Below are 15,151 nucleotides of genomic sequence, written 5' to 3' on the forward strand. Positions count from 1 at the left end.
TCCCCTGTTTTCTTCAAAGAGTCTTACAGTTTTAGCTCTTATGTTTAGGTCTTTGATCCATTCTGAGCTAATTTTTGTATACAGCATTAGGTAAGGACCTAACTTCATTATTTTGCATGTGGATATTCAGTTTCCCAACACTATTTATTGAAAAGACTGTCTTTTCCCCCACTGACTATCTTGGCACCTTTGTCAAAAATCAACTGACCATTTATGTGAGGGTTTATTTCTGGGGTCTCTATTTTATTCTATTAGACCAATAGAATATATGTCTATCCTTGTGCCAGTATCACACTGTTTTGGTAACTGTGGCTTTGTAGCAAGTTTTGAAGGCAGGTAATGTGAGCCCTCCAGCTTAGTTTTTTCAAGATAATTTTGAATATTCAGGGTTCCATATGACTTTTGAGACTCCATATGAATTTTAGAATAAGTTTTTCTATTTCTGTAAAAATGCCATTGGGATTTTGATAGGGATTGCATTGAATCTGTAGATTGCTTTGAGTATTATTGTCATCTCAACAATCTTAAATCTATTAACGCATGAACATGGGATGTCTTTCCATTTATTTAGGTTTTCTTTTTATATCTTTCAGCGATGTTGGAATTTTCAGTGTACAAATCTTTTGCCTCCTTGGTTAAAGTTATTCCTAAGTATTTTATTATTTTCAATGCTACTGTAATGGAATATAAAATATTTCTGTTTTCAAATTGTTCATTGCAAGTATATAGAAATAAAACTGATTTTTTGTGTTGATTTATATCCCCCAACTTTGCTGGATTTATTTATAAACTCTAACAATCTATTGTGGATCTTCAGAGTTTTCTACATATAAGATTGTGTCATCTACAAACAGAAATAATTTTACTTTTTCCTTTCCAAGTTGGATGACTCTTATTTCTTTTTCTTGCCTAATTGGCCAGAACTTCCAATACTGTGGTGAATAGAAGCGGTGAAAGCAGGCATCCTTGTCTTTTCCCTAATCTCAAGGAAAAAGCTTTCAGTTTCTCATCATTAAGTATGATGTTAGCTGTGAGTTTTTCATATATGGCCTTTATCATATTGGGGACATTCCCTTCTATTCCTAGTCTGTGTGTTTTTATCATGAAATAGTGTCGAATTTTGTCAATGCTCTCTCTGCATCAACTGAGATGATCATGTAGGGTTTTTTCCCTTCGTTCTATTACTGTTGTATATTACATTGAATGATTTTCATATGTTGAACCATTCTTGTATTTCAGAAATAAATCCTAATCAGTCAAGATATATAATCCTTTTAATATGCTGTTGAATTCACTTTACTAGTAGTTTACTGGTATACTAATCCTCTGTTTGGAATTTTTGCATGTATATTTATGGAAGATATTTGTCTTCAGTTTTCTTTTTTTAATAGTGTTTTGTCTGGCTTTAATGAGTTAGGAAGTATTTCTTCCTCTTCAGTATTTTGGAAGGTGTGAGAAAGATTAATGTTAATTGTTATTTAAATGTTTGGTAGAATTCACTAGTGAAGCCATCAAATCTTGGGCTTTTCTCTGTTGGGAAGTTTGTGATTCAATTTCCCTGGTAATTATAGGTCTATTCAGATTTTCTATTTCTTCTTGAGTCAGTTTTAGTACATGTGTTTTTCTAAGAATTTACTCATATAGTTTATCTAATTTGTTGGTGTATAACAGTTCAGTTGTTAGTATTTTCTCATAATTCTTTTTATTTCTGTAAAATTGATAGTAATGTCCCCACTTGGCTGATATTTGACAAATGTACAGAAGCAATTCAGTAGAGGAAAGTTTTTTTTTTAGAAATAGTGCTGGAACAACTGGACATCCATAGGCAATAAAAATGAACCTTGACCTAAATCTCACATTTTATACAAGAAAACTCAAAATGAATCATAGGTTTAAGTGTAAAAGGTTTTAGAGGAAAACACATAAATGAAAATCTTTTGGAACTAAGACTTGGAGAAGAGTTCTTAGATGCGACTCCAAAAGCATCACCCGTAAAAGGAAAATTTGATAAATCGAACTTCATCAAAATTTAAAAGTCTGCTCTGTGAAATCCTTGTTAAGAGGATGAAAAGATAAGCAACAGACTGAGAGACAATACATGCAAACCACGTATCTGACAGAGGACTCACATCTAGAATATATACGGAACTTTCAAATCTCAACATCAAAACAATAAACAATAGAAATAGAAAATTGGCAAAAAACATGAAGACATACCTCACCAGAGAAGATATATGAATGGCAAATAGGCACATGAAAAGATGTTCCACAGCACCTGCCCTTTGGGAAATGCAAATTAAGACCAAGATGCAATATTATTATACACCTATCAGAATGTCTAAAGTATAAAATAGCGACAATACCAGATGCTGGTCAGGATGCTGAGAAACTGAATCTTTCATACATTGTGGTGCGAATGTGAAATGGCACATCCACTCTGGAAAACAGTTTGGCAGTTCCTTAAAAAACTAAACATTCAACTGTCATATGACTCAGCAGTTGCACTCCTGGGCAATCACATTTATCCCAGAGAAATGAAAACTTATGTCCACCCAAAAAACTGTGCATAAAAGTTCCTCGTAGCTTTATTTGTGACAGCCTAAAATTGGAAACCACCCGGATGTCCTTCAATGGGTGAATGTTTAAAAAAATGTGCACATTTATTACATGGAATACTACTAAGCAATAAAAAGGAATGAAGTAAAAATACAAGCAACCACTTGGATGGATCTCAAGGGCATTTGCCTGAGTGAAAAAAGTCAACCTCAAAAGCTTACATACTGATTGCCGTGGAGGTTACACAAATCTACACAGGTGATAAAATGACATAGAACCATTTACATGTCTTGTACCAAGGGCAGTTTTCTGAAACTGAAATATAATCATTGGGGAAAACTAGGTGAAGGGGACACAGGACCTCTCTGCAGTAGAGTCAGAACACCCTATACTGTATAGTTATTTCAAAATAAAAAGATTTTTTAATGTCTTAGAGGAAAAGGTATGACAGACAACTTTCAATAGACTATAGTCTGTTTTAGATATGTGCTATGGTTACACTTTTTTAGAAAACAGTCCTCATCTTGGGACTTCCCTGGTGGCGCAGTGGTTAAGGAATCCGCCTGCCAATGCAGGGGACACGGGTTTGATCCCTGGTCCAGGGAGATCCCACATGCTGCGGAACAACTTATCCTGTGCGCCACAACTACTGAGCCTGCGCTCTAGAGCCCGTGAGCCACAACTGCTGAAGCTCACGCACCTAGAGCCCGTGCTCTGCAACAAGAGAAGTCACTGCAATGAGAAGACCACGCACTGCAATGAAGAGTAGCCCCTGCTCGCTGCAACTACAGAAAGCCTGCACACAGCAACGAAGACCCAAACAACGCAGCCAAAAGTAAAATTAAAAAAAAATTTTTTCTAAAGAGACAAGACATGCCACAAACAGGGAGATTACACTTGTGGCACAGATGGGTATCCAGAATAGAGGGGGAAAGTGTATTATATAAACTATACATACATAGACATATATTTTTACATTAATGATTATATTAAAAAAAACACTCAATAGACACTTCACATTAAAGGAAATACAGATAATCCATAAACATAGAAGATAAGATGTTCAACACATTAGTAAGCAGGGATTTTAAATTAAAACTACACTAAGATCCCATTTCATACCTATCGGCCTGTCAAAAATGAAACTGACAATGGCCATCCCAAGAGTTGGGGGGATGTAGAGTTGGAAACATTCCTACACACTGTCTGAAGTCTAAGTTGATAGGATAGCTTAGGGGACAGTTTGGCATACCCAGGACCCAGGGATGCCATACCTAGGTGTCTATACCCAGGAGCATGAATTCACTCCACGGGTAATGGTTTCATCCAAGAGGGCGAAAATCTTAGCTATTACAATGGTTTGTGATCCTCCAAAGAGCAACAGGACTTTAAAATATATAGTATATTCGTGGTATTAAAATTTCATTGGGGTCAATAGGAAAACAATGTATAAAAGGCTCTTTGGGCGGGGGTAATAATGAAAAAGAGGTTGGGAAACTCTGGGAGAAAGTCTGCGATCTATGCCCAGGCGGTACGTGGATGTGTCTGCAGCACCATCATTTGTACCAGCAACAGCATGGGAAACACCCGATGTTCTGCAGCAGTGCAGTGCACCTGCAAAGCTGCAAATACTCACAAAATGCAAGACTGTGCGTCAGGGAGACTGAATCATCACAACTACATGAGCTGTTGAGTAAAAAAGCCAGTCAGAGAAGAAAAGTTACTGGATGGTTCTGTTTATATGAGGTCAAACCATGCAAAACTCAACAGAAATAAATGCTAAAACAAAGACAGCCTGTATAATTTATAGAAAGCTTGAAATATTGGATATCTCTAAAGGAAAGAGAGGAGAATGGGATTGGAGTAGGATATACAGAAGGTTGAATTCTAAGATTCTGGAATTTTCTAAAACATGATAAGTGCCACAGGTGTTCATTTTATTAATTTTCAAACAATATTTGCATGTATATACTGTATATTTCTTTGGAGATATATACATATATGTTTAATAAGAAGTTGTTAGCATTTTTAAGGGCCTTATGCCATGTATGAGGTATGGTAAAGTATACTATGTATACCTGACACATTGGTAAGTGGTTATGAATTGAAATCAATGGGAGGGGACTCGAGTGTCATGCCACGGCACATAGTTGTGTGTCCTTGTTTACTGAGCTGGTGGGGACCGAATGGTAGGTGATTTACAGTGATGTGTGAAAGTCGACCAGTGCACTTTTTCAACCAGACTGTGTTTTTGCAGCAAGAATGGTGTGAGAACCTGGCTCCCAGACCCTCTCCCTCCTCTTACAGAAGGAGCGTTTATCCCGGAAAGGCTCATCTCCTTCTCCGCGTGTCCCCTCCCTTGCTGCCCTTTAGCAGTTGCTCTCTCTCTCCTTCCAGCCCTCCCTGATGGAGCTCTGGACACGGCACTCCGTGCGGACGAGGCAGGCAGTGAGGAGGACCTGTACGAGGACGTGCACAGCTCCAGCCACCACTACAGCCACCCTGGAGGGGGCGGCGAGCAGCTGGCCATCAACGAGGTAGGGTCAGGGCTGCATGGGTGAAGGGATGGGGCTGGAACGCACGACCTGGCCATCGGGGTGACGTCAGCACGCTCATGCAGGCCTGGATGTCCACAGTCTGTGTTCCAAGCAGATGACAGTGGCACCGGCGTGCACTCCACACAGGTTCAGCCTGTGGCTCTCACTTTAGAATGTGGTGTCCACGAGCAGAGCTTGTCAAATCCAGGACCCTCCCCTCTGCCCTCAAGGGGCCTAGAAGGAACCCAGAATAGCAGGTGTGGTACCCAGGACCTGTGATGCAACTCCTGTAACACTGTCCTGGATGGAAGAAGCTCTGCTTGGCAGGAAGGAGGCCAGGGCTTAGCCCCTGACCTCTCAACCAGTTGCCTGGGCAGGACCTGGGCAAGGCACGTGATTTCTTCCCTATTGACTCCAAGAGCTTAAAGAGTATTGCTGTTGCTATGACAACTGTGTAGTATATGTTACCACTTTTTACTATTCCTACCTAAGCAGAAGAAATCAGTACGAAACTTTATCTAGGCGAAACTGGTCCCCATGCCAAGTCCTCCTTTTGTATTCTCCAAGGAAGGAGAAATTTCGAGACCTGGACGCTCCTCTGTTTTTCTCACTCATACTTCTATTTTCTCCCCATCTTCTTTTTCACTTAATTTGGAGAAGGCTGTTGAACATAATGTGGTAGGTAACTGGCACAAGCACATGTCCATAACAGCACCACATTCTCCTCTTGGCCATGATATAAATGTATTTCTGCTTCACTAAAACGAATCAGACCACCCACGATCTTGCAGAAGATTTTCCCCTCACGAGGAGATCAGTGTACAAACAGTTAGCTTCTGACATTTCTGGAGCCCTTCGGGAGTGTGGTGTCCTCACTACCTACCTGACAGTCACCAGTGCACCAGCGCTTCCCACAGGCCCGGCTCTGAATGATGATTTAAAGTAGCCATTAAATAATGATTTCATCAAAATCCATGATGCATAAGGAATAAGCATCCAAATAAGTTGGTTTTTCCAATATATGAAGCCTTTCTTTAAGTGCTTCTCATAAACTATTTTGAATGGAAGGGGCTCCAAAATGATGTCATCCTAGTAGAATTCACAGAGGATGGTTTGCTTTTTCTTGAAGATTCGGCCGCCCTCAGTCTTGGGGCCCAGCCACGGTGGGAGGCCATGTGGGCAGGGGGAGAGTCTCTCACACCTGGATGGGAGCTCCTCCCTGCCAGCGACCAGGTGTGGAGATCTGAGCAGGTAGTCCTCTGAGTGCTGAGCTGTAAAATAGGATGACCGTACAGTTACAGGAGGACGAACAAACGCAAGTAACGTGGCACGCAGTGGGCGGTCAACCTCCAATGACGCAGATGGTAATGAGGAAGGAATAGTAACATAAAGCTTTCTGTGTGGGATTATCTGATTGGCCATCAGTGCTGCGTCGTTAGAACTCTCGTGTCTACTTTTTATAGCTGTTCATCTCCTACCTAGTGGTGGAATCTGGTCCATCACATCATGCTGCTGGTGGGGAGGTGCCTTTTTGGCCCTTAAAAATGTGTCCATTCTAAGGTCTTTGGATGACGAAAGCCAAGAGCCAGGAGTGCTCTAGAAGAACAAGTAGGCTCTGGCCAAGGGCAATGAAGGCAATTGAGACCATGAATTGTATAGGACCTATTTTAGCTGCTTAGAGAATTTGTTTCCTGTTTGGTTCAAAGGTCCTGCCTGGTATTTGAGGTTACTGAGTGGACAGCGTGGTGGTGTTGTACCTGTGTTTAGAGCCCTCAGTGCTCCCAGGGTGCTGGTCTTCCCTGGACCCTGGGCGAGCACCCAGGGTGGGGTGAGGATGCAGCATGCCACGGAGGAGGACGGCCAGGCCAGGCAGCAGAGCCCCTCCAGTGATACAAGGCTGACATGGGGCAGGGGCTGGGCTGCTGGCTAGTGGAGGACCTGCTGCAGGTCATTCCTGTCTTGGGCCTCTGTTTCCTCCGTGTGGGGTGAATAAGGCCCCTGGGCCCCACTGGCATGTAGGAGAGTCACCGTGCCCATGTGTACTGGGTACCCGGGAAAGGCTGTATTCGTTACGATTCCTGGGCAGCATTAAATAGATTCACCTTATCAGGAACTCCAGAGAGACATAAGAGGTGATTCTCCGATGACAGGCTGGTTCCCCCAGCCTTGCGAGATCAGCACATCCTGCTCTGCATCCCCGGCCCCTCTGGCACGCACAGCTCTTGCGTGTGAGGCAAGAAGGCTTACTGGTGGTCAGTGTGGGTTTCAGGCTTGGAGATGATAGAAGCAACACGTGTCAGAGAGAAGTCCACACTAAATAGCATCTGGCTTGCTCTAAACTCACACGTGCACTTGTATTTTCTAAGAATACGTTGGTGTCATGTTCTAAATTGGGACACTGTCTAGTTCCTGGTGACCTAAGGAGGGATCGCTCTTCAATTTCCTAATCAGGAGGCAACCGAAACCAGCTGGCCTGAAGAGCAGGCGATGCAGGGGGGGGCAGCGAAGCCCTTTTGTGTCCTGGGTACATGAGGAGCGTGTGTGTGTGACCACGTGAAGATCTGAGTGTGAGGTGTGCGTGTGTGTGTTGCATGCATGTGACACACATTTACTGAGTGTTTAGTGTGTGTCAGGCAGTGTCTCAGGTCTGGGACAGAGCTGTGCAGAGGACATCGTCCTGCCTTCCGGGAGCTGACCGCCGGGGTGACGGCAGGCACTGCACGTCTGTGGGCACCTGGCCTCGTCTGCATGTGCCCCAATGGAAGGAGATGTCTTGTTCATCCTGTATCCCTTGCCCCTAACTTGTGCCTCGTGCCTTGTGACTGTCCAGTTCCTGCAGCATGAGTTAATGTCAGGGCCCAGAAGTGTCCCCTCTCCTTTCAGTATTGTCCCCGCCAGAGGCCCGTGACCCGGGCCCAGGCCTGGGCCTGTCTGCCCAATTCCTCACCCCCCTCCCACCCTCTCCCTGCCTCCTACAGCTCCGGCCATGCTCTGCTGAGCTGGCGTCACCCCTGAGGTCAGGCCTGAGGACATTCTTAGCCCAGGGATTTTTTTTCTGAAGAGTTGAGGGCTGAAAGTAGGCAGTGTCTTTGGAAGACATTGTTCTTATTTCTTTTTAACCTCCCCACCCAAAGTTGTGAGATGGGACCGGCCCCCAGCCAGGAGGCCTGGGGTCTCCTGGTGCTCAGCCACCGCCCTGCAGATTGCAGTCTCCCCTCCGGGCCAGGCCAAGCTGTGCTGGAGGACGGCAGGCGTGTGGAGCTGGGCTTCCCCTCAGCTCTGCCCACTTGCTGCACGGAGCTGAGGGCCTTCGAATGTCCAGCTCCCCTCCAAACACCTGTGTGTAGACCTGCTCCAGGAGGGCAAGGGGGCGCTGAGGGCAGCTCCTGGATCATCCTGCGGAGAGAAGATGACACCCAGACTAGAGGGCAGACAGACATAAAGCTTGTTCTCCAACCTGGGGCTTAAAGCGTAAAGGAGCTTTGCCGGTAACTCGGCCAGCACAGCAGGTGGGAAGCCGGACTGGCCCGGCCCCCCAGGCCGTGGGGTCACCAAGGACAGAAGACGGTCTGGCCATCCACCTACTCCCAGCACTTCTTGGTGGAGCATTTAGAGAACACCGCAGGATGCGAGGCTGGCTTGTGACCACCCCTTCCTGGAGGCAGTCTGACCCTCCATCCAGGAGTTTCTGCCTTCCCTGGTGCCTGTGACCCTGGCTATCTGTCCCCACACCTGACTTAGGTCTTGCACCCCCTCCCCGGCCCCAGGGAGGAGCCCAGTACTGGTCAGGGCTCCAGACCCCTCACGCGCGCCCTGAGCTGGGTGACAAACGGACGTAGGTCTCCGAGAGACGGGGCAGGAGCAGCTCGAGGCCCCAGCGCCAGGCCTGCAAGTGCCCATGGCCAGCAGCCCAGAGCAGCCTTCCTCTTCCCTCACCCTCCTGAAGCCATGTCCCGGACACCTAGGTCACCCCCCTCCACGGCAGTCCTGCTCCTCCCAGACCTACACACTCACCCAGCTAGCCTGGCGGGCCAGGCCCTGCTGCCTCTTCTACTCCTCCCTGGCTTGGATCCTTTCAGCCTGAATCTTTCAAGGGCCTACGCCTTTGTTTTTAAGCTTTTTTGGCTTTGTTTTTGGTCATGAAATACACACACAAATACTGTTGCTACTATCTTCCCTGCCGTACACCCAGATCACCGGGATCTGAAGGCTGGGTGCCCCGGGGTGGGGCAGAAGCCACCTCTCAGTCCTCCATCCCGGCCCAGGTTCAAGGTTCTTCTGCCACTTAACGTCTCCCAGGCTGCTCAGCTGCACAGGGGACACAAGCGTCATCCCAGAGCTGAGCCGTGGCTGAAGTCCTGAAGCTCGCCCCCGAGGCCAGGCAGCAGCAGGAAGGTCCTGCAGACCCACAGCGCTCAGTGCTGCGCCGACCAGTGGCTTCCTGGAACCACCCTGACTGGTGGCCTGAGGTCACACAGCCCACCGTGCCCGCCTTCCTGGGTGTCCGATGGCTCTGCAACCACAGGAGCACAATGACTCAAGTCAGGGGTCCGAGCCACACCCCACAAGAGGCGTCACACAGTCTTACCAGTGCTGGGATTTGGGGCAATAGGGAGTCCCCACAATCCTTGTGAGAGCTTGAAGGGAGAAAATCTTGAGCCAGTCATTTGAAGAACTGGGCAGGAAAAGAAGACTCTTTCCCCCAACTAGACAGATAGGCCCAGTTGAACCTTCAGACCTGAGGGGGGCAGACAGCCTCTCTGGACACATCCCAACCCTCCTCTGCCACACACACAGGTACCCACCTGCGCACATACATCCCGGCGTCCACTTGCACTCTTCAGCAGGATGGTGACGTCCACAGGTACCATCGTCTCTACTCACTCACATGCATGTAGAGCTGGCACACACACAGGGAACCTGAACATACAGCCACCCACAAGGGAACACCCAGCCTCTGCATGTAATCCCTCCATGGGCTTCTCCTGCCCCAGGAGCCTCAGAGCTGAGCATGGAGCCTGGAAACCTCTGCCCACTTCTGAGCTGCTTTTCAGTCTCCTCGGCCCCCTCAGCTGCTGCCTCGTGACCCATCAGAGGGGCTCGGTGACCGTGACAGAGCTCCTCACTGTGGATGGAATGACAGGCTTGCACATGAGCTCTGAGCCCTGCAAGGTTAAGGTTGCAAGCTCTGTCTGGGAGGCAGTACAAACCCCCGGGTACCTGACATAGGGTTTTTTTCAAAAGCTGCTGAACCACGTGCAGAAGAATGAAATTGGACCCTCAAAAATCAACTCAAAATGGGATTAAAGACTCAAATGTAAGACCTGAAACCATTAACCTACTAGAAGAAAACAGGGGAAAAAGCTTCTTGGCATTGTTCTGGGCCATGATTTTTGTATATGACACATTTGAAAAGCACAGGCAGCAAAAGCAAAAATAGACAAGTGGGATTGCATCAAACTAAAAAGCTTTGCACAGTAAAAGAAACCATCAACAGAGTGAAAAGGCAACCTATGGGGTGGGAAAATATATTTGCAAACCGTATATCTGATAAAGGGTTAATATCCGAAATCTCTAAGGCACTCACAACTCAATAGAAAAAAAAAAAAAGAACCCAAAAAACAAACCAGAAATAATAATAGTAATAACCCAATTAAAAAATGGGCAAAGAGACCTGAATAGACATCTCTTAAAAGAAAATGCCCAACGTTACTGGACATTCAAATACCAGAGAAAGGCAAACCAAAACCATAATGAGACATTACCTCACACCTTACAATGGCTATTATTAAAAAGACAAAAGATAAGTGCTCTTGAGGATGTGGGAAAAGAAACCTTACACACCGTTGCTGGGAATGTAAACTGGTGCAACCACTTTGGACAACAGTGTGGAAGTTCCTCAGAAAGTTTAAAATAGAACTATTACACGCTCCAGCAATCCCATTTCTGGATGTATATCCAAAGGAAATGAAATCAGGATCTTGAAGAGATATTTGCACTCCCATGTTCACTGCAGCATTATTCACAATAGTCAAGATATGGAAACACCTAAGTGTCCGTCAGCGGATGAATGGATGAAGGAAAATGTGGTATATATATTATTCAGCCTTAAAAAAGAAGGAAATCCTGCCCTTTGCAACAAGGTGGATGAACCTAGAGGACATTATGCTAAGTGACACAGAAAGACAAAGACTGCATGATTGCACTTATATGTGTAATCTAAAAGTCAAACTCACAGAATCTGAGAGTAGAGTGGCTGCCAGGGGCTGGGGGAGAGAGAAATGGGAAGATGTTGGTCAAAGAGTACAAAGTTTTAATTACGCAAGATGAATAAGTTCTGGGGATCTCATGTACAGGATGGTGAGTATTGTTAACAGTACTGTATTGTACTTAAAATTTGCTGAGTGGTTAGTTCTTAAAGTGTTCTCACCACACAGACAAAACGGTAACTCTGTGAGGAGATGGAAATGGTAATCCAGCCACCACAGTGGCTTGATTGTGGTGGTCATTTTACAGTGTATATCAAGTCGTACGCCTTAAATATATACAATTTTTGTCAATCATACCTCAGTGAAACTGGGGAGGGAGGGTTAGCGGCTGAAGAAGCCAGCGGCTTTCCCATAGGAACAAAATGCCGCTCTGATGGGCAAGGTCAGTAGGAGAGGTTCTGAGTCAGGGCCTTTCTGGAGCATCTCAACACGGATCCGCCCGTCTGTCCAGAGTTCAAATTCCTGGACGAGTTTATGACAGAGCAAATCGACCTTTCAGAGCCGCATTTACTCATCTGTGCTGTCGGGGCCAAGGGCAGCCCTTGGTGTTAGGACTCAGAACCCCTGGCCCCCGGCACCCTAAGCGCCACCGTGGTCATCTATGCGCCTGGCCCGCGCGGAGCCAGGACCGCGGACACCCCTCGGGTGGAGGCGCCCCGGGCCGAACGCGGCGCACGCGGGAGCCGCCCGGCCCGGCCCCGGCCCCGCCCCCAGCCCCGCCCCCGCCGGCGGCCGGGTCGCTGGGCCGGGTCTTGGGGGACGCGGCGCGCGCGGCGAGGGAGAAGCCCCGGCCCGGGGAGCGCGGCGGCTCCGCCCCCGCTCTGGGCGCTCCGGCAGCCCCGCGGCCGCCCTGTCGCGGCGGGATCCCCGGGCGCGCGGAGCCGGGAGGCTGGGCGCCATGGCCAGGGCCCCGCAGTCCCGGCGCCGCCCAGCGCCGCCCGGGAGCGTCCTGCGCGCCCTCCTGCGCTGCAACCTGCCCCCCGGCGCCCAGCGCGTGGTGGTCTTCGCCGTGCTGGCGCTGCTTGTGCTCATCAATGTCGTGCTGATATTCCTGCTGGCCTTCCGCTGACCGCCGGGGTGAGTGGCGCCGGCGTGGGTCCCCTCCGCCGCTGCGCGTCTTTCCTGCCGCCCGGCTCCGGCTGTGGCCGCCCCAGCCCCAGCTGCCTGAGGCGGGGCCCCGAGAGCCCTGCACCGCCCCACGAGGGGAGGCCTACACCTCAAACCCGTGCGCTGGGGCCCGTCTGTGTGCGCGTCCCCCGGGGCACGGCCGGGTGGGTGACTTAGGGGCGCGGTGACACATGTGCCATGGGGTCCTTAATGTCTGTCTCGTGTGTGTGTGTGTGTGTGTGTGTGTGTGTGTGTGTGTGCGCGTGAGAGTGACTGAGGGTGCAGATGCCGCTGTGGCCGCAGCTGTCTGGTTGTCAGGGAACCTTGCACATGTGACCACCGTGTGAGCGGATCTGGACATGCCTTTCTGTGCGGGTTGAGAGATGTCTGAGGATGAGTGGGCTCCTCTGCTTATGTTGCCTGCAGTTGCTTTTCCCACTTTAGGTGCTAGATATGTGGTCTCAGTCAGCATGCCCCCCACTGCAGGCAGGCCGCCCCCCACCCTGCCCCTTGCAGGTGGGCACCCCTGGGCTGCGTGTGCGGGGGCCCGTGGGATCTGCGTTGTGTTCCCAGACTGTCGGCATGGACTCCTCCACCAGCGTGCATGTGTGAGACAGCTGGGAGGTGGGGCAGGGTGGGGAGGGTGGGGGCGCTTTGAGGCAGAGCCTGGCTTTCCCAGCCCTGTCAAACTCTCAGAGGCACAAAAGGGGATCCAGCACCCTGTCCCTGGCTTGTCTTCGTCCTGAAATTGCCCCCCGCCGTCTGGGACAGTCCCCTACCTGCCTCCACATAAACACCCCATACCTCAGAGCCAGCATATGCTCCCCACTGCCAGGCCAGGAGGGAGCCCGGAACCCTCGCCCCGGGCCTGCCCAGCATGAGTTTTGGCTTCAGTGCAGCTGCACCTCAGACAGAGTGCCAGGAAGGGCCTCTGTCCAGAAGCCCACCCAGCACTGGCCCTGGCAGCCTCCAGGCTGTCCTGAAAGCGGAATGTGTCTCTGACCTCTTGGAGCTGCATCTTGTCTTAGTGACGTCACATAAACGGTTAATGTCATAGCTGTGCCTTGTCTGAGCACCTCCTATTTGTGGATCTACACGGGAGACTGGTGACCCAGGTACAGCACACTGTTACTCTGGGTTCTGATGGGGACCGAGGCACAGGGATATCAGGGGAGTTGCTCATGGCTGTGTGTCTATCAAGTCCCCTGTGCCCAGCAAGTCGCTGGGACAAGGAAGTGACAAAGGTCACCCTACCCTACCCCCTGCCATCAAGGGCTTCTAGGTGACGGGTCAGGATGGGTATGGGGGCTTGTCCATAAAGGCGTAAGGAAGCCTGCCCCTTTGCCCCACACCTGGAGCCCTTCCCAAAGCTGAGCAGGAGACCACCTGCGGAGGACCCGCACCTCTCCGCAAAGGCTGGCGGGATAAAGCGGGAGCAGGCAGGAGGCACTGGGCCATGCGAGCGGGGATTCTGCTCAGGGCTCATTTGAGGGAAGGTGGGGACAGGGGGAGATGCCTGACCTGATTAATATCATGTGGGACTAACCTGGGACGGGAACTGGTCAGAAGCTGGGCTGTGTGGGGTGTGTCTGCAGTGCTTCCTCCCTGCCTGGGCTCTAGCAGTGGGGACTACCTCCACGCTGTCCTGGAGACTAGCGCGTGCAGCTCGTGTGACCTGAGGATGGACGGCATCCGCCTGCGATCTAGCAGATTGTTCTCAAGAGATCAGAGTGTAGCATCCCATTAGCCAGCCTGTGAATGTGCACTGGCAGGTGCGTGCCGGAACAGGGAGTCTCAGAACACCCACTTCCCCAGGATCAAAACTACAAAGCTTAATACACCAGAAGTTTTGTTCCCTGCCAGATTCAAACCTCAGGTTACGAAAGCAGCTCCAGGGGTGAACCCTCCCCAGTCTCCGTAACTCATCACTCAGAACGTACAAGCCTTCCCAAATAGTCTCCATCCTGATGGGCCAAGTCACCCTTGGTCACTGTCCCTGTACGGGAATGTTCACCTGCAGCCACGTCCTCATTGGCTCAACTGCACCACCTTTGAGCCACTCTGCTTCCTCTTGGTCTAGGGCCAGATCCTCTGAGGGCTGGATGGCAGCCTGCTTGTGCCCGTGTGCCGGCTGTGGGCCGCCCAGCCTGATGCCTGCTCCCGGGCTGCAGCTGGCCAGCTCTTCTCACGTGGCCTCGCTGAATCCTCTGGTCTCATCCTGGCCGCACTGCAGCCCGGAGGTTTCTCCCTGCAGAAGAGGACAAGCCTGTAGTAGGTCTTCTTAGCTGGGATGAGTACAGTGGTTTCTTGAGGAGGCCTGCAGCCCCCAGGATTAGCCCAGTGCTGTCTGCCCAGGGTCCCTGGGTGGGCCACGGGAATCTGCAGCCCTTGAACAGCTGCTGCTGTGAGGATGGGTGTACACATAAGCTGTGGATTATTCTGAAGAGTGGTTTCACTGGGGTTTGGAGCAGGTTTAAACCCAAGAAAACATGAAGAACCTCATGGTGGTTTGTGAGCGTGCTTTCTCAGGCCCTACCCTGGAGGAAGGGCCCAGCCTGAGTGTGCTCCAGTACCCAAGCACCGCCTGCTTCTCACCCTGTCCCTTTGGGGTGCCGTGGAGACAAGTGACCCCCCGCTGGGCAGCAGCTCAGAGGAGGAAACAGCACAGAGGCCGTGTCTGGT

At 49.6% G+C, this 15,151-nt stretch overlaps 1 protein-coding gene across 1 annotated transcript in view; it reads left to right on the forward strand.

Annotated features, from left to right (window-relative positions):
- Positions 1–15,151, forward strand: part of LOC113607273 (uncharacterized) — a 253,782-nt gene that overhangs the window by 227,623 nt on the left and 11,008 nt on the right. The window contains 1 exon segment of the mRNA XM_027082476.1: positions 4,954–5,093. Within this exon segment, the coding sequence (XP_026938277.1) occupies positions 4,954–5,093 (140 nt within the window).

This window comes from Aethalodelphis obliquidens, unplaced genomic scaffold (assembly GCF_003676395.1).
Source record: "Aethalodelphis obliquidens isolate GAN/ISIS:26980383/991018 unplaced genomic scaffold, ASM367639v1 scaffold47, whole genome shotgun sequence".
In the NCBI taxonomy this organism is placed as follows: domain Eukaryota; kingdom Metazoa; phylum Chordata; class Mammalia; order Artiodactyla; family Delphinidae; genus Aethalodelphis; species Aethalodelphis obliquidens.